At 45.6% G+C, this 27140-nt stretch overlaps 2 protein-coding genes across 2 annotated transcripts in view; one reads left to right on the top strand and one right to left on the bottom strand.

Annotated features, from left to right (window-relative positions):
- The window catches only part of Gch1 (GTP cyclohydrolase 1), a 36303-nt gene extending 28226 nt beyond the window's left edge, over positions 1–8077 (bottom strand). The window contains exon 1 of the mRNA XM_059274503.1: positions 7688–8077. Coding sequence (XP_059130486.1) covers positions 7688–8024 — 337 coding nt within the window. The 5' untranslated portion in view covers positions 8025–8077. The remainder of the gene's footprint in view (positions 1–7687) is intronic.
- A 17040-nt stretch (positions 8078–25117) lies between these two features.
- LOC131920084 (glyceraldehyde-3-phosphate dehydrogenase-like) lies at positions 25118–26050 on the top strand. Its single transcript, XM_059274502.1, has one exon. The coding sequence runs from the start codon at positions 25118–25120 to the stop codon at positions 26048–26050; it is 933 nt and encodes a 310-aa protein (XP_059130485.1).
- The last annotated feature ends 1090 nt before the right edge of the window (positions 26051–27140 follow it).

Below are 27140 nucleotides of genomic sequence, written 5' to 3'. Positions count from 1 at the left end.
GATTTGTGTGTTTCTCTTGTGGAAAGTGAAACCAATCATATTTTCTGGGGTTTTAGGAGACCTTTGGATTTCCTTTACTAAGAACCTTCTCTTTACATGCTTTGGCAATTTCCAGTTGTGTGGCTCACCCTTCTCCCCGTCACTTCCCAGCATCTCTTCTTATGTAACTATCAGCCCACTGTCCAGGACAGGGGTGCTAAATGTCTCCTCACAGTTCATCACTTGACTCCATTTGTACTGGTATTCAACATATGAAAATTCCTCATTTTTATGATGTCTGTCATATTTTATGGCTTCTAGATTGAAGCCATAATTAAGTAGCTTTCTGTTACAGAATTAAATGCATTAAAAAATTACAACTTTTTTATGTTTTTTTAAGCTTCAGATACTTTAAAACTTGCCAAAGAGTTATACTCTTTGAGTTATATCCCTTTATAAAGGGACGCAAGAGTCCTGTTAAACCTTTAGAGAATTCCAACTAATAAATTTAAAATGAATTAAATGACCAAAGATCATTAGTCTGTCACTTCTAATAATTGCCAGGTCTAGTTAGTCACCAATAGCTCCTAAAGCAGTAGGTGAAAAGCTGGTTGGGAACTCTGTCATTGACAAGTTCAACTGAGACCCTTCAGGCTGATCAAGCTTAATGCCAGAAAAGGAAAATATTTGGCTCCTCCGGACAGAATTGTATGCTTCCTTCTATGAATCAGTCTTGCCTAACCTTAAAAGTATTGGTTTTGAGAGATGAGTAAGTCTCCCAATCTGATAACTACTGTGTATGCAATACAAGAAATAAAGGTTCATGTTAGACCAACTTGGGAATAAAATAAACAAAGCCTACAATGTGGGAAATCCTGCATGACAAATGGCCCATTTCTTCAGCAACTTACTAGAGTCTAAGAAGTCAATGTGGGTGACTTATAAAAACCTTAAGGAGTGATGGCACATCCCTTTAATCCCAGCACTCAGAGGTAGAGGCAGGCAGATCTCTGTGAGTTTGGTGCCAGTCTGGTCTACATAATGAGTTCCAGGACAGCCAGGGCTGTTACATGAAAGACCTTGTCTCAAAAACAACAACAACAAAAGGACCATGTGGTGATATATGTCACAATATATCACCACAGGACCATAAGGAGAGTTTCCCAGTATAATGTGGGAGTTTTGTTTAAATCAAGACCAGTTTATACAAAGAAACCTGTGAGAGAATCATAACTGCAAACGTTTGCTAGATACTTATATTAGGGGGCTATGGTCAACTTCACATGTGAGCATACATTATTGTTTTTCAAGACTGTTTAACCAATGAAATGTCACATCAGGGACTTGCTTTAAGATGACTCAGTGAAGAAGGGTTGTGAGGCCAGGAGGGACAAAGCAGGACAGACCTATATTCATGTTGACAGTAACAGAGGCTGCATGATGGGGACACAGCCTATTCTCAGGCATACTGAAACCATTCTACAAGAAAAGATTTAAAATTTCTAATTCTGGGCTGGAGAGATGGCTCAGCAAAGTACAAGCTGCTTTTCCAGAGGACTAGGGTTAGGTTCCCAGCACCCACATGGCGGCTTACGACCATCTGTAACACCAGCTCCAGAGGATCCAATGCCCTCTTCTGGCCTCCATGGGCACTACACATACACAGTGCACACACACACAAAGTAAAAATAAGAGTCTTTTAAAAATAATTTTTAAATCCACAATCCTAACAAGACAAAGCACCAAATATTCTCTCTCTTTCAAAAACAAATCCAATACCCATTAAGTCCGTCACTTGTGAGGGACAAGTTGCTGAGTATTCAAAGAGGAATGCCTACAGTCCCTTCTTTTCTGAACACATTCTACTGTAAAAGAAAATTCTAGTAAATCAGTATCTTCAGCCTTGAGCATAACAGATTTCCCAGATAGTTCAGATAATCTCAATTAACTCACTCTAGCTTATCCCTGAGTATAACTGCCAGAGACTCAATAGAGAATCGATAACTGTCAGAAACGTCTCCCTTCACATAGCCTGGAATTAGGGTCCCTGCAATCCAAGATGCCTAATCCAGAAACCAGGATTCAGACATCAGCCCTCTCCTGGTAAATTTTGGTACTGCAGTCCTGTTCACCCAAACACTGAACCAAAGGATGCTGCTGTAAATGTAGACCTGGGGAGGTGCCAGGACGTGGAGGAGTTTCTAGAGCCAGACAAAGCAAGCGGCAGAAAAAAAAAAAAAACCACAAAGGAGAAGAAGGGAGCCAAGTTAATTAGTAAAACACTGTCATCAACGGAAATCCATGACCCATGATGTTCATTATCCTCTCAGCTCTGCCTCTTTTCAGCCACCACCTGGAGCTAGCCCTCCCTGTGCCTCCGTTTCCCTATTTATAACATGGGAATATTGCATGCCCCATAGGGCTATTATGAAGATAGAGCAAGGTGACACCTTTCAAGGACTCAGGGAGGGCTCCAAGCCAGTGACCAAAGACACCAGGCAGCCCCAGCACGGCTGTACCTTCCATGCGGCCATCTCCCAGCACGAGTCAAGTGCCTTTGCTAAATGCTCACAGAGCCATGTGGTTATTGTCACATATCTCCTTCCTCTGACTGGCTAATGCTTCTTTCCTCTAAAAGACAGAGTTCCTGTGAGGGCAAGAACCACATTCAGCTTCACCCATTCTGTTCTCAGTATTCAGCACAATTACTGGAACACAGTTAAAAAAAAATTAAGTGACTCTAGGCCTGGTGGTACAAACCCTTAATTCTCAGCACTCATGGGGCAGAGGCTGGTGGATTTCTGTGAGTTCAAGGCCAGCCTACCTAGAGAGACCCTACCTCAAAATAAACAAACAAACAAAAATAAAAATTAAGTGAAGCACTGGTAAAATTCCCAGGTAATATGAAGACATAATATTCATAATTGCTTGGACTGAACCCTACAAAGAAAATCATGCTGAAGTCCTGGGTGCCTCTGAATAGGATTCTGTTGAATACGGTGCTGCTACAGGTGTGGCTCAGTAAATTCAGATGAGACAGACTAGAATATGAATCTACCATCACCAGTGTCCTCAGAAGACAAAAATGTGGACACTGACAGGGACAGAGATTAGAGTGATGGATGCAAACCAAGGAACAGGGATTGAATTTCACAACCAGAAACCAGGATGAGACATGGAAGGTCTCCAGTACAGTTTCAGAGGGTTTGCTGGTTCCTCATTTTCAGACTTAGCCTCGAGGGCTGTAAAATCTGATGTTTGCTGCTGAAATCCCTAGTTGTGGTATTTCCCTCTGGCAGCCCTGAGACACTGGTACCAGTACCAATGCTGTGGTAGTGGCTTGAATGAGAATGGCCCCCAGAGGCTCATTTTAAATGCTTGGTCCCCATTTGGTAGAACCATTTGGGAAGGATTAGGAGGCTTTGAGGTTTCACGCCACGCCCAGACCCCTGGCTCCAACTGAGGATAAGTAAGCTTTCAGGTACTGCTCCAGCACCATGCCAGCCTGCCTGCCGCTACCCTTGCCGCCATGATGGTCATGGACTCACCCTCTGAAACTATAGGAAAGCCCCCACTTACGTGATTTCTTTTATAAATTGCCTTGGTCATGGTGTCTCCTCACAGCAATAGAAAAGTAACTGGGGCAAGTGCCATGCCTGTTTGTCATTTCGAAGTTGTGTGTGGTGCCTTTACGTGCCTAATTCCTGGCTTTCTTTTCTCCCGTGTTCTCTACAGCTCTGATCTACATAAACTACTGTACATAAACGGCTTTCTTATTTTCTCCTTTACTCATGGTTCTCTTTCTGGCAACAAATAGGCTCTATTTAATAATTCTCTAACCAAATTAACAACAGAAAGTATTAGTGAGTCAAGATTGAAAAGAGCTTCACATTCATATTTGTCCATTTCAACATTTCAGCCCTTAATAAAATGAACTGTTCTCCTCTCTCTCTCTCTCTCTCTCTCTCTCTCTCTCTCTCTCTCTCTCTCTCTCTCTCTCTCTCTGTGTGTGTGTGTTGTTGATGTCAGCTGTCTTCCTCAATTTCTCATCTTTTAAGTCAGTCTCTCCAGGAACCTAGAGCCTGCCAATTTGGCTAGACTACTAGCCAGCAAGTCCCAGGGATCCTCCTGTCTCTATCTCCTCAGTGCTAAGATAACACAAGTGTGCCACCATGCCTTGCTCTCTTATGTAGGTGCTGGGAATCAAACACGGATTTTAATGGTTATTCAGTAAGCATTTTATCAACTGAGCCATCTCCCCAGCCCCTATAATATGTATTTTAAAACTAAGGGCATGAATTTACCTTCCATCTGATATAGGAGGGAATAGGAAAGAATTTTATTTTGAGACTAGATGGATGGCTTAGAGGCTAAGAACAAGTACTGTTCTTCTGGAAGACCCAGGTTCAATTCCCAGCACCCACACTGCACAGCTCACTCATAACAGCCTGTGACTAGAGCTTCAAGGAATATGATGTCCTCATGTGTTCTCTCTCTCTCTCTCTCTCTCTCTCTCTCTCTCTCTCTGTCTCTCTCTCTCTCTCTCTCTCACACACACTTCTACATATAATTAAAAAGTAAAATAAATCTTAAGAATTTTACTTTTTGTCTATCTTGATACTTCAGAGCTATCAGGTTTTAGTTCACCAATGCAACCTGATTTAATAAATCAGATACATGTGTGATTTCAGAAGAAAAATCTTTCACAATTACTAAATTTTCTCTTGAAGTAGTGAAGACTCTGTTTTTATTTAAAAAAAAAAAAAAAGTATCCCATTGTCAGGATACACTCTTCAGGGAGCAGGAACAATCTGCAACACAAATGGTTGAGGGAGGGCCATGGCTTAATGTCCCCAACAGTGCCATTACCTCATGCTGGATTATCCATATGCTTCCCGAAATCCGGGACACTGTTGACATGATCATGAAAACTCTTGGCAGTCCAGGAAGGACAAGTGGAAACATGCTCATGAAGAAATGCGACAGAAGAGTCAAGACTTTCGGATTTCCATAAACTCAGAAAAGGCTCATCTGATGATGGGACCGGATATAGCACTTAACCTTTGGTGGCTAATGACAACAAGAGGGTTGTCACTATTCATACCTGGGAGAAGATAACACAGAGAAAAGGCCCATCCAAAGGGCCTCGGGGAATGGAGTAGTGGACCTTCCAACTTAATTAAGGTTCTGAACAAAAGAAATGTAGGCAAAGTGGTTGTGACGCACGCCTGTAACCCCAGCACTCAGGAGGAGGAGGAGAGAAAGTGCCTTGCATAGAAGAACTCATCAAGGTTAAAACCTCAAGTCTGGAAGAGAAGAGGAGTGTGGTTAAACTGGAAGGAGACAGAAATAGAGAGTGGGGACTCGGTCTGACTTAGACCAAGCATCAGTCTGGTGCTAGATTCAAAGGGCAGCCAGCCCTGGCCGAGGTGCTGACTTCTCCTCCACCCTGCCTCCTGGCCCACAAGGTACATCCCAGTAGTGATAGCCACAGGGAGACTTGGTAACCCTGACATACCCAGCCCTGTCATGGATGGCCACAGTCACTCCCAAGGAAAGGCAGGTACTGGAAAGAGAAGAAAGGTGTGACAGAGAAGGGTGGTGGAAAAATGACCAACTCCCCAGAGCCAAGAAATGAACAGAAAAGAAACTGGAAGAGAATGGGAAAAGGGAGGATATGAAATACTTGATTTCTGACAGAAGTCAACAAGGAATTAATAGACAGAGCACCAGACATACAAAAGATATAAATCCCTGCAGGCTGTAGACAGAGGCAGACAGACCTCTGTGAGTTCTAGACCAGCCTGGCCTACATATCCAGTACCAGGCCAGCCAAGGCTACATAATAATTTTTTTAATCTCAATGAACAGCTAACAGTAATCTTAAATAGTCTGTGATTTTTTTATTGTGGTAAAATATCTATAAAATCCTTCATGTTAGCCATTTGCAAAGTGTGCTGTTCGGCAGTAGTATTCACGATTTGTGCAGCCACCACCTCCGTCTAGCTCCTGAGCATTTCTGTCACTGGAAAAGGAAACTCCGTGTTAGGCTGTCACTCTCTAGCCCTGTCTTCCTCAGCTGATGGATGCCAATCTTCTGTCTCCAGGCCAGTGGACTTTTTATTAATAAATTGAAAGGAAGCGTGCTTTGGAGTCCCGACGCCTCTGTAGCTGAATCTCAGTTTATGAGACAAGCCTTTGACGGCAGATCTCAAATAACAGGCCAGTCTCTTTAGAGAACTGTGTGCCGTGTACCAGGACTAGAGATTCCTCTCCCTTGGAGTGATGAGATCTAGAGGTGAGGACCACCTTTTACATCTACAAGAGGCAGATGTAAGATCAGATGCTCCTTGTTACATCCTGGACTACCAAACACACTAACACTCTCAGACACTGAACCCACAGGAAATCCAATGACTGTTCATCAGTCTTTGCGTTTTCACATTCTGCTTTCGAGATCCAAACTTGCACCATCAAAACGTAAAACAATGAAACCCAGACTCAGAACTAGATCTAGGTCGGCTTCCTAGCATTAGGAAGCGGTTCCGTTTCCTTTGGGGCCCCACCCTTCTCAGGCTCTGATTTCCCTCCCACCCTTCCTTTGAGGTGGGGGGAGGTTGGGCAGAAATAATTGTTCTTTCTGGGACGGGTTCTCAGTCTCTCAACACCTGCAGGAAAATGGCAGGGTGGACTACCTGTCAAAGCAGCGCTGTTTTTTGGGTTGTTTTTGTTTTTGTGTTTTTTTTCCAGGAGAAATCGGTGGAGGCCAAGAACCACGTCAGAGATCCACCGATGTAAACTGAGCTCAGCTAAAAGAACCAGAAGCTTTTTGTTTTAAAATAAAGACCAACACTGCTTACCAAACAGGTAGCACAGGTCCTCGTCATCTTCCACTTCCTCTTCACCCTGCCTCTGTACCCTACCCACACCAACTGCTTCCCCATCACTGGGTGGGAAAGACTGCTACCAGCAAGCTCAGACTGCTGATTTTAGCCTGGGGGAGGCACACAAGCACGGACTCCCAGGTCCACTGAACCCCGACTCTCAGAGCAGTAGCAAGGGGGTCCCTCTATTTCTTTTGAGAGAGCAAGCGTGAATGGCCTTCAGCAACAACATTAGTCCAAGAAAACCCCATACTTCAAACCGCGGAAGCCCGAACCCAGAAGTGTGCCGAATTCCGGCAAAGTCCTGAACTGGAGTAAACTTGAGGTGGTAGGATGAGAATTACAACTCTGTGAAGATGTCCCCCTCTCCCATTACAAGTACCTAACTTTGCTCACTAACAGGCTCACAGGATGTACAGGAAGCCTGGCTTCACCCAAAAGCGCTGCATCTCAGACTGACAGAAGAAGCGTCCCTTTCAACAAGTGTCCAGGGGATCCTTATGTGGGGAGGGTGGGTACTGCACCTGCTTCGTCAGGCTCTGAGATCTCAGGTGAGGGGGTCCCGCATTGCCTCCCGCCCCGGAGCTCAGGGTCAGTGGCTAGGCCCACACGAGCCCCCTCTCCCCAAGGTCCCTGGGTGCCAGCCACACGACCCAGGAGGGGAACTCGCCTCGATTACGCTCCGGGGCTGCGGCTGGGGCTGGGAGGTGACAGCTTGGCTCGCAGTGCCAAAAGTGGAGCAACTCGGGAAAGTTCCCGGAGCTGTCCCCACTTCCTGAAGCCGCCTCCCCACGCCCCACACTCCCTCCGGCGGCCGCACGGACCTGAGATGGTCTCCTGGTATCCCTTGGTGAAGAACTGCATGGCGGTGGCCGCTCTCCAGGGCGTCTTGAGCAGCCCCTGCCGCTGGGGGTCCTCGCCCAGCGAGCGCAGGATGGACGAGTAGGCGGCCGCCAGGTTGGGGAGGTTCAGCTCGTTATCCTCCTCGCTGCGGGGCCGCCCTGCCTTCCAGGCATCGGCGGGCTGTGGCCCCTTGGCCTCGGGCGGCCGGGACTTCTCGGCAGGCCGGCTGGCCCCGGGCCGCGGCAGCTCCCGCTCGGGGAACCCATTGGTGCACCTGGCTCCCCTCGGCTTCTCCGCTGGTAGCGGGCCCTTCTCCATGGACCCGGCGCGACTGCTTCCGAGACACCCAGGGGTGCTGCAAGCGCTGCGGCTCCGCTTCGCCGGCGGCCGGGACCTGTGGCCGTCAAGGGGACCGGGGATCAGCCTGGAGAGAGACACTCCGAGTGAAGGGCAGCGGCCAGCTGGGGAGCCTCGCCGCGCCTCTCTTTTTATGCCCGGGCGACTCCGCCGGCGCCGCAGGGTGTTCCCATTGGCCCGAACCTCTTGCGTCACGGCTCTCGCCACGCCCCTTCGCCCCGCCCTCCCGATTGGCCCCTCAGCCCCGCGGTTGCACAAGACTAGCTTCAGGTTGGACCCCCCAGGCTTATGATGGGAAGAACTGAGTCAGCAAAGCGACAGGAGTCCAGGGAGCTGGAACCTCAGTGAATAGAGACGTCCGGTCCACTTCACTTCCACAAAAGGGGCGTGATCGCAAAAAAAAAAAAAAAAAAAAAAAACACAAAAAAAACCGCTGTGGTCTGGTTGCCCTGTGAAGATGAGCTAACAGGTGACCTTGCTGGGGCAGGCAGGGTGGAGCAAATAAGCTGGTGATAAACAACTCCAGCGCTCTTTAAAAAACATTTTTTTTTTTTTACTTTTTAGTTATTTTTGGAGATTATAATTAACTTCATTTCTGCTTTCCTTTTCCTCCCTCCAAACCTTCCCATATACCTGTCCCCTCCTCACCTTGCTTTTTCAAATTCACAGCCTCTTTTTCTTTAAGAGTTGTTACATCTGTGTGTGTGTGTTCCTAAATATGTAAATACAACCTGCTCAGTCTGTATAATATCACTTGTATGTATATATTTTCAGAGCTGACCATTTGATACTAGTGTGCTTTTCCTGGGGAAGACTCTCCCTGTCTCAACATTTCTTGGTTGCCTGTCCTTCTTCAGCTAGGGCTAAGGGCCTCATGAAGTCATCCCATTCACCGTCATCACCCAGTCCATGTTCACATGTCCATTGGTGTCATCCTTGTTTTATTTTTTGAAACAAAGTCTCACTATATAGTTCTGTCTGGCCTGGAATTTGGTATGTAGACCACCAGGAAGGCCTTGAATTCACAGTGATCTGCCTGCCTCAGACGGGATTAAAGACATGTGCCCAGCCTCTCTGGTGCTTTTAAGGCTAGAGAAGTTGTGACTTGAAACTTGTTCAATGACTTCAAATGTACACAACACACTTGGCACTCTAGAGAACCCTCTGGCCACCATCAAGGCATGAGTTAGAGTAAATGGCAGTCCTGGAAGTACCTCTGCCTAGGAAGGTATAGTATTTGTAAGCTGCCAGATCTCTGCTCCACTGTTTTAACCTCCTCTGACCTTGTCTTTCACAATGATTAGGGAAGGTTGTTTTCTTTCATTACCCTGAGTCTGGTGATCAGCAAGAGGACTGGAGCAGTTAGCTACATCCTCCAGTCTGACAGTGTGTAATGTGCCAGGAACTGCTCCTTGGCAAATTAATCAGTGACAGGAGTAGACAAGAGGGGCTGGAGTGATAGTTAAGAGCACTTGATGCTCTTCCCGAGGACTTGAGTTCAGTTCCCACCACCTTCATCAGGCAGCTCACAACCATCTATAACTCCAGCTCCAGAATATCCAACCCCTCTGCCCTCCATGGGCATTAGCAATCACACGCACAAACCCCCCCACAGATACATACACATAATAAAAATGATTTAAAAAAAATTTAATCATTTAAAAAACGAGTAGATGAAGAAGTAGGCATCTGTGTTCTTGAGATTTGCATAACTGAAAACCATCTTCTTACCAGCAATTAGGATTAGTTTAGTTGTGAGTCCTTTGGCCACAAACCTCCAGACACGAGAAGGCACTCACCAGTCTGCAATCACCCATCTCCTGCATAAACTGCCTCCCTAACAGCTTTCCCAAGAATGTTTCTGTAGACCTGGCTGACCTCAAACTCAGAGATCTGCCTGCCTCTGCCTCCCAAGTACTGGGATCAAAAGTGTGCACCACCTCCATCAGGCCAAAGACTGTCACTTTAGAGCGAGAAGCCCTTCCTTGCCGTCAGCTGAGTCTACCCCCGAGTTTAACACTGCCTCACTTGCTTTTCGGATGATGTTCCTGCCTGTGGTAAGCCTCCTGCTGGCTAACATTGTGGTGGCCAGAACTTTGACCCTGGAAAAATTGATTTGCAAGTGAAAAAAGTTAGCGCTTTCATTTAAAACACACATGTGTCTTGTGGGGAAATAGGAGGTTGATCAATTTTAAGTACAAAGATCCATTCCTCAGATGCTGGTACAAACTGAAATGTTATTGATCAACTGGGTTGTTTTCTTCTTCTTCTTCTTCTTCTTCTTCTTCTTCTTCTTCTTCTTCTTCTTCTTCTTCTTCTTCTTCGTCTTCATCTTCGTCTTCTTCTTCTTCGTCTTCTTCTTCGTCTTCTTTCTTCTGAGACATTTTCTCTGTGTAGTCCTGGCCATCCTGGAACTCACCCTGTAGACCAGGCTGGCCCCAAACTCAGAGATCTGCTGGTGTCTGCCTCCAGAGTGCTGGAACTAAAGGCGTGTGCCACCACCACCCAGATTGACTGGACTCTCTTTTTGTTTGTTTGTTTTGTTTTGTTTTGCTTTGCTTTGTTTTTTGAGACAGGGTTTCTCTGTGTAACCACTCTGGTTGTCCTGGAACTCTCTCTGTAAACCAGGGACCAGCCACCCAGCTACACAGCAAGCCACGGAGTAAGAGTAAGATTTACAGAAGTAAGAGAATGGGAAAAGCCCAGAGACAAAAGGTAGACGGGATAATTTAAGGTTAGGAAAAGTTGGTGAGAAACAAGTCAAGCTAAGGCCAGACACTTATAAGTAAAAATAAGCCTCTGTGTGTGATTTATTTGGGAGCTGGGTGGCAGCACCCCCCCCCCAAAAAAAAAGAGCCAAAAGACCAAAGACCAACCAACAACAGAGGGTTGCTGCTGATTGGCTTGCTCCTCATGGCTTGCTTGACCTGCTTTCTTATAGAATCCAGAATCTTCTGCAAGGGGTGGCACTACCCACATGGGTCCTCACACATCAATCTTTAATCAAGAAAATGCACAAGGGGGCAATCTGGTGGGGGTATTTTCTCACTTGAGGTTCCTCTTCCCCAAGTGACTCTAGTTTGTGTTACATTGACATAAAACTAGCTAGCACAAGACCATTCCACTGTGACCCAGAGTCTCCCCAAAAGCTTGACTTTCAAATATAGAGCCTTTAGCAAGTTTACCTGAAGACATATGCATGTTTCTAACCAGCGTTGCTCAATATCTAATGCCTCTTCATCTGTTGTTCTTGGCAACTGACTAGGTTGTCTCCCTAGTCTGGCAGCAATCAGTCTTTGACACCAACCATGTGTCTCTCTTATCTACCTCTTTTTCTGCCCCATGCCATAGAAATGATAGGATTAAAAAAAAAAGTTCCTTGGCCTTTCAGAAGAAAGAAATTACTAGACTGGGCACAACCTGCTGATGAGTCTCTTATGGGTTAGAAATATGGTATCATTACAATTCCTATATATAATGCTTATAATTTGGTGCACTGGATAGGCAGGCTTTAGAAAAGTGGAGAAAACTTGCCTATACCCCTCAGGTATACCTGACTGCATTCTTATCCCTTTGGTTGGTGAGGAACCAGTGATGTTTGTGAATATTCCAAAGGATGTAAATCTCATTATTAGGATTTTAATTGTTGTGAAGAGACACCATGACCATGGTAATTCTTAAAAAAGAAAACATGTAATTGGGTGGCTTACATTTTCAGAGGTTCAGTCCATTATCATGGTGTGACATGGCGGTGTGCAGGCAGACATGGTGCTGAAGAATTAGCTGAGAGTCCTACAGCTTGACTTGCAGGCAATAGGAAGTGGTCTGTCTCACTGGGAGTAGCTTGAGCATAGAAGACCGCAGAACCCACCCCCACAGTGACAACTTCCTCCAACCAGGTCACATCTACTCCAAAAGCCACACTTCCTAATAGTGCCACTCTCTTTGGGGGCCGTTTTCTTTCAAACCACCAGAGTACCTAATAGTCACAAAGGTGTTAGGTCATTTACAGAGAAAGGCAATAAACGTCTATGAAGAGCGTTAAAGATGGCCCAAGATAATTTGGCTCTGGATTGGAACATCCCAAACTTCCCACAATCTTGAACTTTTGTATGAGTCAGCCCTGCAGAAGGCTCAGCATAAGGGGCAGTTCTTTATAGGAACTCTCATTCACAGACTGAACCTCCTAAAAGAATGAACAAAACAATCTTTCCTCCCTTTATTTTATTCTCTCAGGTACTTTTCTCAGAACAATGCAAAGTATGATTCATGAAACTTGTGATGGGTGGCTTGCAATAACAATATACAGCTGATTTTTCAGGAACTTAAAGGAAGTTCAAAATGGCTAAAATCACTAACACTTCACCTGCCAATGGCTAGTGGGTGGCCTCATACCCTCAGGGCACACTAATGCCACTATTTCTGAGCATGCATCCTATGAAGAACTATGCAGTTTGATTATGTATGTAGAGCATCAGTCATTTCCGGCTTCCTTACCTCTGATACCCTTCCCCACAACTCAGTCGCATAGACACGCCAGTCTTCAGGGAGGTGGATCTGAGACTTGAGGCTACCACTCACACACACACACTCATACACACACTTGGCACCTCATGTATAAACTCTCCTTTGCAAAACCAGTCATTGCAGTGATTGGCATACTGTTAGATTTGTAAAGCAGTTTAAAGAGGCAGGAGGCAGAAAAGAGACCTGAGACTGACCTTAACAGACTTGACTGTATTTCAAACAGTGAAGGACAGACACTCTCCCATGGGAAAGGGGTGTCTGTGAAAGAAATTGGGGAGGGGGGTACTTGGAGTTTTTATAGGAGGTTTGGGAAATACAACTGCTGAGGCCTCCTCCTTCTCGTTCCTTGATCTCAGATTTCTCCTTCTATTTATCCTGTCTGCCTGCCAGCCCCACCTATTTCTCTCTCCTGCCTCACTATTGGCCATTCAGCTCTTTATTAGACCATCAGGTGTTTTAGACAGGCACAGTAACACAGCTTCACAGAGTTAAACAAATACAACATAAACAAAAGTAACACACCTTAAAATAATATTCCTCAACACCCTTCCGTGGTTCCTGCCCACATATTCCTGCCTTGACTTCCCTGGATAATGAACTATAAGATGTGGGATGAAATAAACCCTTTTCTCCCCAAGTTGCTTTTGATCATGGTGTTTTAGCGCAGTAGAGGAAATCCTAAGGTAGGTACACATGAAAGCTGTCCTTATTTCACCTTGATGCTAGAAGCAGGACTGTGGAGTCAACAGGATCCTAAAATGCTGCTAATAATCCATCATTATATGGAGAATTTAACTGAAGCCATATTCTCTTCTGAAGGGGAATGGAATAACTCTTGGGGAGAATGTAAGAAAATGAAAGCTCTTAGTTAAGACTCATGGGCTCCATATGAGTCAGGAGTCCATAAGAAGACTAAAGTCCCCTCACGAGGAAAGAGTAGACAGAATCCAAACCATTGGCTGCTCCAGTAGAAGCACTTCGACATCTTAAAAGGATGATTAGCAACATGGATGCTATCTTTGGACTCTACGATAGCTAAACTCTGTCCTAACCTTCATAATCACTCATGGAAGAAAGGTCATTAATGCAAATTCCTCAAGCTCTGAACTATAGCAGAGCCAGGGGGTAGGGATGGGAAATGTGAAGATGTCACTTTCAATAACATCAAAGAAATCGAGGGTCTGTAAGTAGTTAGACAAACATGGACATAAGACAGAAAAATAGCAAGACAGCAGAATAAACATCTAAGAGCCAAACAAAGCCAAACTATACTAAGAGGAGGTGGAGGTCTTATTTAACCTGAGTGTCTTAGGTTTCCATTGCCGTGATAAAGCACCATGATTAAAGCAACTCGGGGAAGAATGGGTTTACTTATCTTTTTTTTTTTTTTTTTTTTTTTGGTTTTTCGAGACAGGGTTTCTCTGTGTAGTTTTGTGCCTTTCCTGGAACTCACTTTGGAGACCAGGCTGGCCTCAAACTCCCAGAGATCCGCCTGCCTCTGCCTCCCGAGTGCTGGGATTAAAGGTGTGCACCACTACCGCCCCGGCCTGGGTTTATTTATCTTACAGCTCTCAGGTCACATTCCACCCTGGAGCGAAGTCAGGGCAGGAACCCAAGGCAGGTGCCTGCAGGCAGACACTGAAGCAGAGGCTATGGAGGAGTGATGCTTACTGGCTTGCTCCTAGCGGCTTACTCAACCTAACTTCTTTTTTTTTTTTGGTTTTTTCGAGACAGGGTTTCTCTGTGTAGCTTTGCGCCTTTCCTGGAACTCACTTGGTAGTCCAGGCTGGCCTCGAACTCACAGCAGATCCACCTGGCTCTGCCTCCCCAGTGCTGGGATTAAAGGCGTGCGCCACCACCGCCCGGCTCAACCTACCTTCTTATACAAGTCAGAACCACTTGCTCGGAGTTGGCACCACCCACAGTGACCGGGCCCTCTCACATCAATCATTAACCAAGAAACTGCCCAACAGGCTTGCCTACAGGCTAGTCTCATGGAAGTATTTTCCTCAATTGAACCCCTCTTCCCAAAGGACTCTAGCTTGTGTCAAGTTGAGGTAAGACTAAACAACACAGCTGACCCCTTGTCAACTCGACACACAAACGGATTATTATACCATAAACTTTACTTTCTTGTTGATCCCCAAGACCTCAAGTTAATATTGAGATCATATTATCATGTTAAGGACAGTCAAACTTTTCTCTCAACTGTGAACTACTATAAGATCAAAATCAGGGGCCGAAGAGATGGCTCAGGGGTTAAATGTCAGGATCCTGCTCTCACTCTTCCAGGTCTAATGTCTTACGTCATCAGGGGTCACCATTGCATGGTCACGCAATCTCCGCCTTAAAAAGCCGCACACGGACCCCCCACGCTCTCTTTCTGTTTCCTCTCTGCTCAGCCCCGCTTCCCTTCCCTGCCAAGCCTGGCTCCTCCCACCCCCTTCCCTCCATTAAAGCTCTAAAAACTAACATTGGGTTCTGCCGTGGCCGTGACTCTTCCGCCGACCCACCAGTGCCATTCATCCTTTCATTAAGAGCACTGGCTGTTCTTCCAGAGGGCCTGGGTTCAGCACCCACATGGCAGCTCACAACGGTCTGTAACACTAGTTCCAGGGGATCTGACACTTTCACGCCAATGTATGTAAAATAAAGTTAAATTTAAAAAAAAGATCAGGCCGGGCGGTGGTGGCGCACGCCTTTAATCCCAGCACTCGGGAGGCAGAGCCAGGCGGATCTCTGTGAGTTCGAGGCCAGCCTGGGCTACCAAGTGAGTTCCAGGGAGGCGCAAAGCTACACAGAGAAACCCTGTCTCGAAGAACCAAAAAAAAAAAAGATAAAAAACATATTAAATACTTCCTTATTCTAATAGGGGAAAAACCCAGAGCACAGTCACAATCAAGACAAAGCAAAATGTCAACACTGTAACAGGTTCAGTGCTCGGCTTCTGGGCCCCACACACGATCCCACGGGCTCCAAAGGGTCTGGCAGCTTCTCCTGTTCTCTCCTGCACAGCATCCACAGCCTGCCTCCTCTACTCCACAGCTGCCGCTGTCCTTGGTGGTCATTCCCTGATACTAGTATCTCCAAAATGCTGGGCTCTTCACTGCAACTAAGGTTTTACCGCCACCAATGACCTCCCCCTGCCTCTCTTCAGGGACTCTGATCCTGCCACGTGGTGCCAAGTCTTAATTTCTCCTCACGATTCTTTTAATCCTAAAACTTCTACTACAGTTGAGGCTGAACACTCAACAACCGTCTTTCCTGGCCTCTCAGAATGCTGAGCCCCAACTGCTCTCCCTGAGCCATTCATTCCTTCAAAACCAGTACTACCTGGGAAATGTTTACACATTACCAAGTCCAGCTGCCAGCAGGAGGCACAACCTTGGGCCCCTCGGAATTAGAGCTTTTGTATGCTAACCCTGAGGAAACACGTCCCAGAAGCTTTCACCTCAATAAAGCTGTTCTTAATCAAGCTGATTCTTCAGCCCTGGCTGACTCACACTCAACCTTTGACTCAGCAAAGAAAAGGTTTCACTTCAGTAGTGTTAATTGCAACTGATTCTTCATCTTTGGATGACCAGAAACCACAGGTACTTTTGTTTTGGTTTGGTTTGGTTTGGTTTGGTTTTTTGAGACAGGATTTCTCTGGGTCACCCTGGCTGTCCTGGAACTGGTTCCATAGACCAGGCTGGCCTCGAACTCACAGAGATCCACCTGCCTCTGCCTCCCGAGTGCTGGGATTAAAGGTATGCACCACCACTGCCTGGATAAACCACAGATTCTTAACACAAAAAACCCATATGAGCAACTCTCTGAAACTTTACAAACCAGACCTCCATCACCTACATTTCATTCAACATTCTTGTCTTCCAAGCTCCCATAGGCCTTGAATACTTGTGGAGTATTATTTTTTTACTAGGCAAAGAAGTTACATTTGTTTATGCTGCAGAATATTACTTTAACTATTGGAAGGTGTGTTACATTTGTTTCTGCTGCCTTTGTTAATGATGTAAAGATGTGTTACATTTGATTGGGCTGCATTTGTTTAGTTAAGTAAAGATGGGTTGCATTTGTTTCACCTTATATGCCTAAGGCACCTGATTGGTCCAATTAAAAGCTGAATGGCCAATAGCTAGGCAAGAGAGGACTAGGCTGTCGGGCAGAGAGAATAAGGAGGAAGAGAAATCTAGGCTCAAGAGGGAAGGAGAACAAGGGAGAAAGAGAGGGACATGCCCAGGGCCAGAAGCCAAGCAGTCGCCAGCCAGTCAGACAGGAGAAGCAGTGAAAGTAAGATGTACAGAAGGAAAGAAAGGTAAAGAGCCCTGAGGCAAAACAGAGATGAAGAGAAGAGATTAAGTTATAACAGCTTGTGGGACAAGCATAAGATAAGGGCAGGCATTCATAACCAGTAAGAAACCTCCAAGTCATGATTTGGGAGCTGGTTCATGGCCTAAAAGAAAGCCTGTTGCCGGGCGGTGGTGGCATACGCCTTTAATCCCAGCACTTGGGAGGCAGAGCCAGGCGGATCTCTGAGAGTTCAAGGCCAGCCTGGTCTATAGGGCGAGCTCCAGGACAGGCACCAAAACTACACAGAGAAACCGTGTCTCGAAAAACCAAAAAAAAAAAAAAAAAAAAAAAAAAAGAGAGAGAGAGAGAGAGAGAAAGCCTGTTATAAATATTCAGTGTTTTCTCCAGCCCAAAGTTCTAAACACTTCCACAGTCCTCCACAAAACAATATGGTCAGGACTGTCACAGCAATACCCCCATGATCCTGGCACCAATTTCTGTCTTAGGTTTCTATTGCTGTGATAAAACACCACGATCAAAAGCAACTTGGGGAAGAAAGGGTTTAGTTCAGCTCACAACACTCAGGTCACACTCTATCTCTGACGGAAGTCAGGATAGGAACTCAAGGCAGAACTGAAGCAGAGACCATCAAGGTTATTGACTTGTTTCTCATGGTTTGTTCAGCCTACGTTCTCAGGCTACTCAAGACCACAGGTTTGGCACCACCTGCAATGGCTTGGGTCCTCCCACATCAATCATTAATCAAGAAAATGCCCAACAGACTTGCCTACAAGCTAGTCTTATGGAGGTATTTTCTCAATTGAGTCCCTTTTCCCAAATGACTCTAGCTTATGTCAAGTTGACATAAAAATTAACCACCAAGCCGGGCAGTGGTGGCGCACGCCTTTAATCCCAGCACTCGGGAGGCAGAGCCAGGCGGATCTCTGTGAGTTCGAGGCCAGCCTGGTCTCCAAAGCGAGTTCCAGGAAAGGCGCAAAGCTACACAGAGAAACCCTGTCTCGAAAAAAAAAAAAAATTAACCACCATATTAAGTATCCCTCATCTGCAATAATTAAGGCCAGAAGTGTTTCATATTTCAGAGGTTTGGGGAGTAGAAATATCTGCATGAGCTTTTCTGAGTCCTATGTAAAAATCTGAAATCCGAATGGTTGTGAAATCAAAACCCGGTGCTCAGAAAGTCTCACAGCACCTTGGTCTTCTGAAAGATGAAACTGGACTCTAAGTACCGTGAGTTTGGTTCTGTTCGTTTGTTTTTCAATTAGTAAGATACCTGATTGTAAAATAGGGAATTATATCTCAAAAGGTATAAATACATTTCACTGAATAACACCGACTACTGAATGTCCATACACTACATTCCCAGGCATCGTGCAATGTAACCATTGAACAAGAAAGCTTGGCTAGCTTACGTTTGATTAGAACAGTGGGCAGGCTCTCACCTGGGATGCAACGATCGAGACACAGACGAACACCCACCTGTAAAAAGTGACGTCAGCTCACCGCCGTCTGAGAGTGAGGCCACACACATCCAACCTGTGTCTTCTGCCTGATCTGTCACTTAGATGGCGGCTGTTTGTGGAGAATCTCCGGTTTACCAAGAATGGAAGATCTGTTTTCTAGTCAACAAATGCTTCCAAGTAGTAATTTAACTGTCAATGAAAAATAAAAAGGTGCTGCAGAATTTTAGTGATTCTTGGAAGCTCTCTTGTTAGTGAATGACTCTTCCTCCCAGTTGCCTGGGGAACTGCATTTTAATGTCACACATCAAGCCGTTCTTCCCTGGATATAATTGTAGTTTATCTGATGCCTTGTTTAAAGCTGTTCAAATGTTTGGCTTCTGGTAAGTATTTTCTGGCATCACTCATGACAGTGATGGATCTGAAGTAATTTTAATACATTTTTTTCCCTAAATCCTACTAATTTGTTGAATAACCAGAGGAAGAAGCTTATATAAATTGAAAATATCTTTATAACTAGAAGAACCAAGGAAGACCCATATAAAACTGTGGTAATCCAACAGTTTTTGCAGGAAAGCATCTTAATGGCCAACTCAATGATGTCTCACCAGTGGATGCTGAATAGTAAGATGAAGCCATGTACCAATGGGCCTCTGCTTTATGGAAGTCAGTGCTAGATACCCAGTCAAATATTTTTAAATCTTTTCTTTTACTAAAAGATTTTCAATTTTGCTTAAAGAAATCATGTTCCTGGACTTGACTAAGAAAACAAATACCACAAACAACAAACCACACATTTTTCAAATGCTTACAGCTACAGTGGCCATGTGCATAGTTTATTCAATAAGTTATTACTGTTGCCAGATGGCATTTGAGTCTTTAAAGAGGACAGATAGGCCAGGCAGTGGTGGCACATGCCTTTAATCCCAGTACTTGGGAGGCAGAGGCAGGCGGATCTCTGTGAGTTCGAGGCCAGCCTGGGCTACAGAGTGAGTTCCAGGAAAGGTGCAAATCAACACAGAGAAACCTTGTCTTGAAAAACCAAAAAATAAATAAATAAATAGGACAGCTAATACTGAGCTGATAAATCCAATTACAACCGCATAGTCTTTCTCTCCACAAGAGTGCAAAGCTATACTAGAAGTATATTAGCCTTCCTGTGTTCAGGAGACCCCAAGCCCAAGTTCAGGATTACTGAGTAGAAAGACAGAGAGATCCCAGTCCTCAAAAACAACAGCCCTGGACTTCTCCCTTAGAGGATTCCCATGACTTCAGAAATATAAAACAATTTATTGAGTTGGTGGTGTTTGGGCCCTTGCCTTCATGATGCAGATGGTAAGGACAACATAATGGCTTTGTTATCAACTAGAAACTTCACCCTAGAATAAACTTTGTGATTACCATGTCTGTGGAGAAGTAGCCATTGGTCACTAAACACTTATGAAAAACATCACATCCGTCCGTACCTGTGTAGCATGTCAATATCAGGATTATGAATGTAATAAATGTGATGAGGCCTTTAGATGGTCTAGTTCTCTCAAAAACATGAAAACTCACACCAGAGAGAAGTCCTATAACTGTAAACATGTGGGAAAGCCTTCAGCTGTCTCCAATGTGTTGAGAGACATCGAACGCACAGTAGAGATAGACCTTCCAGAGCCTTTGAAATCATGACACCGCCCACCCCGGGGAGAACAGATGGGAATGTGTAAGTAGAGAAGTAAAAGCTTCATTTATCACCACTGTGCTCAATTGCACACAAAGGCTAGCAGTTTCTTTTCCTAATTCCTTTCATTTCCTGAAGCAACTCACATGGTAGAAGAACACTACAAATGCAATGCTCTGATAAAGTTTGTAAGCCTTCTGTTCCTGTTTAAAAATCAAGAAACCATTCATACTGCAGAGACGTCTAATAAATGTCAGCATATCACTAATGCCCCAGCCTGACTCAGCCCGGATGATCATGTACTTTTCACCCCAAAGTGATGTTTTGCTTAACAAAGGTATGTCTCTCCTCTAAGAATACTATATTAACTCAAATGAATGAATCCTCTCTGCTATATTACCTCAAAATCTCAAAGCTTCTTTATCTACTGTTAATCCTACCCATCAAGAATCAGACTACTACCACTCCCATTTAAAGCCAAATTCGAAGCAAGCTTTAATTAAATACTAACCAGGTGGATGGGCTCTGGCCATGTCCACACCCAGGTTCCTGGGAAATGGCCCCAAGTCATGGTTTGCAGCAGCTTAAGAAGGAAAACCCATAATTCATTGCGTTTCCCATCAGGTCCAATCAGGGGCAAGCACACATCTTGAGGTACCTCCAGCCTACATCCAATCAGGGGCAAGCATACATCCTGATATATTTCCTGCCTGTGAACCTCCTGCCCACATGTGATCAAGCACATCAGGTGCAGATGGGTCAAACAAACTTGTTTAGGGGAGTGAAAACCTGTGACTTGTTATCTCCCATAAACAATAGCCTCCAGCATTTCAGGAACTATCTGTCCTTGGGCAAGGGGCTTGCAGATCAGAGGCATTTTTTTTTATAGATCTCTTAGACATAGTAATTAAAACTTAAAATGTAACTTTGGCTCTCAAAGTACCTTTAGCTAAAATTCTGTCCTTTAATATCTGTGGAAAAGTTTGACCCACAAAGGAAACTCCTGACCAAAAATGTGTAGATTGAGTTGATCCAAAGCTCCAACAGTTTCTCTGTGTCTAACTACAAAGTATATACTGTTTTCCTGAGTGTAAGGAATATGCTAATTTATGTGTGATATGTATTTGTTTATAGTCCTCTTGTTCCTGGAATGTGCAGGACTGCTCAAATACCTAATTCAATTTTTCAAAAAGACAAAGTATTTGATTTCTGAGATGACAGTCATTTCTGGATCCATGCTGAGAACCCTGGAAAGGGCAACGCTGAACCCAGTGTCTTCCAGCCATGGATCTCAAACACTCAGCTGAGGCGTTGACCAAGCTGCATGGAGGTGGCCTGGCTTGCTGCAGCTATTGCATGCAGCAACAAGCTTGGGGTTGGCTGTCTACTCCCTAAGGGTACTGTTTCTGTAGCCAGGCTTGCCCCCACTCTCACCCCCACCCCACCCCCAGTGCGCTGATGGTACAGATGTTCTACAGAGGCGCAAGTGCCACACAGGTTGAGCACGTATCTGTTGCTATTGCAAGGCCATCCTGGAAAAATGTTAGACCTAAGTTCTGTGATGGCAGGATTGGTCCTACTGGTGGCCCACCAATGTAGTCTCTGTCCAGCTGTGTTTGGGTGAAGAGCTGAACCTGTGACTTGTAGAAATTATGTTATGCCCAAGTCATGAGCCCCCCCAGAGACCACCAGGAGTCCGAGTTCATATGCAAAAGCTAAGAGCCTTTACTGCAAGCTCGAGCTTGGGGCTCCCTTCCATTCAGACACAGTGGTTGGATCAGAGAGAGCTCTGAGCTCAATTGAGGCAGGAATTTTAAGGAGTAAAGGATAGCGGGTAGGGGAATTCCAGATTCAGACGGGGGTTGAACTCCTGATTGGGCAGGAGTGGGGCAACAGAAGTCTTGTCAAACAGGAATTGGTGCTGGCGTTGCTGCAAGGAAATTGGCAACTTATATATATAAGTGATGTGAGCTATCCTTAATGTTCTGGAGCATCTAGTACTTGTTTGTCTCCACTCTGATTTGTGCCCCACAGGGTACAGTTTGTGGCTTTTCCTGGTGATTGTAAGGGTGAGGCCCAGTCTTAGCATTGTTAGTCTGCAGCCTGTTGTGGCTGCACTACTAATGTTAAGTTAGGCCTCTTCACTTACACAGGTCCATGCCTGGAGCTCTGGCTGTGCAGGGAGTGTCTGTTCACATTGCAAGGATCTCTAAAGGTGAGCTTCAGAGACTGTCACAATGTGCCTGTGTCCCTGGTTGCTGTCCCGCTGGGAGGTCAGGGCCACACACTTGGTTTGTTGGCTGAAATAGGTGTTGAGTCTAGCCAGGCTGGGTGGTACAACCTCGCCTTACCTGCTCCTGAGCCCTCCTCCCTTCTATTCTTCCTAACATCTCCCATTGTTGGAAGACAAGCTGCAAGTAGGGGTACCTGCAGGGGCCTGTGTGCTATCTGGGTGCTTCCTTTTCATCTGACCACCTGCAGCTGTGGCGACGGGCAAGGGCCTGGACTGAGCCTATGAAGTCCATGGTGTGGGGCCAGCTGTGTCTTCTTGGGGAATGCCCCTCAAAGTCCCTGTTTGACAAGCTGACTGCCTGGATACAATAAAGACTCTGTGGGTTTAAAAATATTTATTTATAATATTTATTTATGCCTGGAAGGGTGGTGCATGCCTTTAATTCCAGCACTCAGTAGGCAGAGGCAGGTGGATCTCTGAGTTTCAGGCCAGCTTGGTCTACTGAGTGAGTTTTAGGACTGTCAGGGCTATACAGAGAAACCCTGTCTTGAAAAGCCGAAATAATAATAATTATTATTATTGTTATTATTATTATGTTTATTACACACAAATATTTATTTATTTATCCTGTGGCCTCTGAACAGAGGTGCCTTTGGCTTCCTTGTAGAATGAGGTACCCCTCTGGTTCCGGCAAGGTAGTCTGCTTCTAAATCCACTGAGGTGTACTTCTGCTCATGCAGAGATAGAGGCACTGGGCCTCCCCTGCCATGGCGGGCTGTACCCCTGGACACAGCTGGAGGTACTGGGCCTCCCCTGCCATGGCGGGCTGTACCCCTGGACACAGCTGGAGGCACTGTGCATCCCCTGCCATGGCAGACTGGGTCTCTGTAACCATGAGCTAGGAGAAACTCTTCCCCGTTAAGGGGATTGACAGGTGTTTGTCACAGATGAAAAAAACTGGCACACAAGCAATCTCATTTTCTTGCTCTAACTCTCTAACTCTAGTGAACCTGTTTCCTCTTTCCTCTTCCACAATGTCAAAATCAGTTTTTACCCTTTTATGACATACACAGTATTAATTATATTGAAAGAAATAAAAGACAGGGCTGGAGATATAGTTCAGCAGTCAAAAGTAAATGCTAACTAATCTTACAGAGGATCAAAATCCAATTCCCGAAACCCACGTTGGCTGGTCCACAATCCCCTGTTACCTCAGCTCCAGGGGAATCCAATACCTCTGGCCTCCATGGGTACAAGCCCTCACATACACGTGTCCAAACACAGACACACACACTTACACACATAATTTAAAATATTTTTTTTAAAAAAAGAAGGTATGTCGACTTAGAATCGAGAAGAATGAAGTTTAACTTTAAACTCTCCGTAAGGATTGGTGCTTTGGTGTGGGGCTTGGAGGGAGGGGTGTACTCTCTGAAGAGCAATGGTAGGGCTTGCATCTCCTAGCAGTACAGAGAAGTGTTGGCCCTTAACAAGACATCTACCATCACCCCCTCCAAGACTCTGGGGACATCCAGAAAGAGGGCCTGGGGGAATGTAAGAGTCAGAAGTTGGGGACGAGTGAAATGGTGCCGTGGTCAGTTCATTCACAAACTGGCTGCCGCGGTGGTTAGTTATCGATGCAAGACTTTCACCACACCTGTCACTGTTTAACCATCACAAGAGATCACGGGCGGTTAAGGGATGCTGTGAGAAGGTGGGCCATTTTTTCAGGGGTATAGCCATGGATAAGTTGTCCGTGCTCCCACTAATAACCCCCAATTCGTGCTCATTCAAGCAATCACAATTAAACTCAGTGAGAAAAAGGGGCATCAAATAGTAGGGGGCTGATTAGGAAAAGGTTTTCAGCAGGAGAGAGGGGGTGATAGGAGAGGGTAAGAGGGGTGAAAAACTCATTATACTGATGTATAAAACCGTCAAAGAATAAAACATTGAAAATCTCTGTCTTCCTCCTCCCTTCCCTCTCATTTTCTCCCTCTCTCTGAAACCACAGTGTGTTGCCAAGTAACCGACCTGCCATGCATATGGAAACATGCCCTGGACTGGAAGAGTCTCTCTGGGTCACAGCGGCACTTGGTCTATAAGGCTGACTAAGAGTTCAAGTTCAGAGGGCACATGGAAGTGCTTGCCTGGAGGGAGCTGGCTGGCTTGGCCAAAGAGCATCTCTCTGGCAAACAGGTGGACTGAACGGCAAAGACCTTCCGGTGTCCCATTCACCCCAAAGCAGGGCCCTAACTCCCCATTCTGGTAACACACACACACACACACACACACACACACACACACAAAGATTTGACAAATGGGATTGGGGTCAGGCTAAACCTGATTCAGAAACAGTGTGGCTCTTATCCCAAGGTTGTGGAAATCCAGATCTCGCAGACACGTCTGCAATCTAGATGTCGTAATCCTTACACAAAGATGAAGTTCCATCAGCCTGGGAGGATGCCTCAAGGTCACATTACTACTAAGTGACATGTGGCTGTTCCCATCTTAGGAGTCTCCACACTTCCTCCCTTTACACTGTGTCAAGAACACGTAATTGAAGGATGCTGTCCGCACACTGGAAACCTAACTGAGACCATAAATATTTCCCATAAAACGTATCAGATAAACTCCAGAAAACATTTTTCCTAGCAAACATACATCTGATTCCCCCAGAAAAAAACCCAACCAAATAAACAAAAAAACTGGAATTCAAAGCCATGATCAACTTCTTTCTGCCCCAAAGAGAATTTTCTCGTATTTTATTTTATTTGAAAGTTTTATTTGGGCTCTCTGCTTCTCCCTGTTCCAGAGACAGCCGCATCTTTCTGTGCAGTGCCAGCCTTGTTCCTGAGACATGATGGTGAAGGTCGGAGTGAACAAATTTGGCCGAATTGGATGCCTGGTTGCCAGAGCTGCCTTCCAGACTGGCAACGTTGAAATTGTTGCCATCAATGATCCCGTCATTGACCTCAACTACATGGTCTACATGTTCCAGTATGACTCTACCCATAGCAAGTTCAATGGTATAGTCAAGGCTGAGAACAGGAAGTTTGTCATCAACGGGAAGGCCATCACCATCTTCCAGGAGCGAGATCCCGCCAACATCAAGTGGGGTGAGGCTGGTGCTGAGTATGTTGTGGAGTCCACTGGTGTCTTCACCACCATGCAGAAGGCTGGGGCCCACTTGAAGGGCGGGGCCAAAAGGGTCATCATCTCCGCCCCTTCTGCTGATACCCCCATGTTTGTGATGGGTGTGAACCATGAGAAGTACGACAATTCACTCAAGATTGTCAGCAATGCTTCCTGTACCACCAACTGCTTAACCTCTCTGGCCAAGGTCATCCATGACAACTTTGACATTGTGGAGGGACTCATGACCACAGTCCATGCCATCACTGCCACCCAGAAGACTGTGGATGGCTCCTCTGGGAAGCTGTGGTGTGATGGCCGTGGGGCTGCCCAGAACATCATCGCTGCATCCACCGGTGCCACCAAGGCTGTGAGCAAGGTCATCCCAGAGCTGAACGGGAAGCTCATGGGCATAGCCTTCCGTGTTCCTACCCCTAATGTGTCTGTCGTGGATCTGACATGCCGCCTGCAGAAACCTGCCAAGTATGATGACATCAAGAAGGTGGTGAAGCAGGCGTCAGAAGGCCCACTAAAGGGCATCCTGGGCTACACTGACGACCAGGTTGTCTCCTGTGACTTTAACAGTGACCCCCACTCTTCTACCTTCGATGCTGGGGCTGGCATTGCTCTCAATGACAACTTTGTGAATCTCATTTCCTGATACGACAATGAATTTGGCTACAGCAACAAGGTGGTGGACCTTATGGCCTACATGGCCTCCAAGGAGTAAGAAGCCCGCCCTGGACCACCCACCCCAGCAAAGACAGCAAGAGAGACCCTCGGCTGCTGAGCAGTTCCTGTCCCATCTCAGCCCCCGATACTGAGCATCTCCCTCAGTTTCTGTCCCAGACCCCCAGAACAACAGGAGGGGCTTAGGGAGCCCTACTCTCTTGAACACCATCAATTAAGTTCACTGCACCCATTAAAAAAAAAAAAGAAAAGAAAAAGAAAGTTTTATTTGAAAATATGTTCTTCTGGCTGAGGGTGTAGCTTAGTTGCTTGGCAGGGATGAAGCACTGTGTTCAATCTCCAGTACTACAAAAAATAATTGTTTTTTCCTCTGACCACAAAAATCTGACCATTTGGCCACTGTGATAAGGAGCCCAAAACAAGGCAAAGAGCTCAGACTGAAGCCCTGCAGACTGGGATTCCCGAGTCCTCGTTTACTCTGTGGCCTTGGAGAAATGTTTCGTCTCTCTGCGCTGCAATGTTCTCGCTGGAAGGAAATAAAACATATTTGTAAAATAAGAAGTAGCGTGTACAAAAAGGCTCTGGTAAATGTCCCTAACAGTAGCTGTTAGGATGCCCATAGCCAAGACACATCTCTTACTCTCCTCATTCCTCTGTGTCTTCTCTCAGCTCTCCTGCAGAACAGCAGAAAGCCTTTCATCTAAGACTTTTAGAAAACAAAAGCCTAACTGCTGTCTGTGTGGCTGCACCTGTCCACACACTTACTTAGCGTCACCATATCCTGGAAATCAATTCAGTTATTTGCCTCTGGACACAGTATCCCAGCAACACACATTTGAACCGATTCAGGCTCCTCCATCAAGTGGCTCTTTACAAGCTCCCATAAATATTAGTATTATACCTGCTTAAGGGAAATGAGCAAATGTTATGTTTATCCACTGTCTTTCTCCCGGGATTGTATAATGCTGAGCCAAGAGTCCTTACTGAGCTGCCGCAGACCCTTAGAAGCACAATAGTTCGCACCACGTAAATAGAGCAGGTGTTCAATTTTTTTCCCCCCC

This window comes from Peromyscus eremicus, chromosome 9, assembly GCF_949786415.1.
Source record: "Peromyscus eremicus chromosome 9, PerEre_H2_v1, whole genome shotgun sequence".
NCBI classification, from domain to species: Eukaryota; Metazoa; Chordata; class Mammalia; order Rodentia; family Cricetidae; genus Peromyscus; species Peromyscus eremicus.
This window is presented reverse-complemented; position numbering and strand designations above follow the sequence as displayed.

What these genes read in the sequence shown, in the direction of transcription:
- LOC131920084 (XM_059274502.1), top strand. Translation starts at nt 25,118, where the DNA reads ATGGTGAAGGTCGGAGTGAACAAATTTGGCCGAATTGGATGCCTGGTT.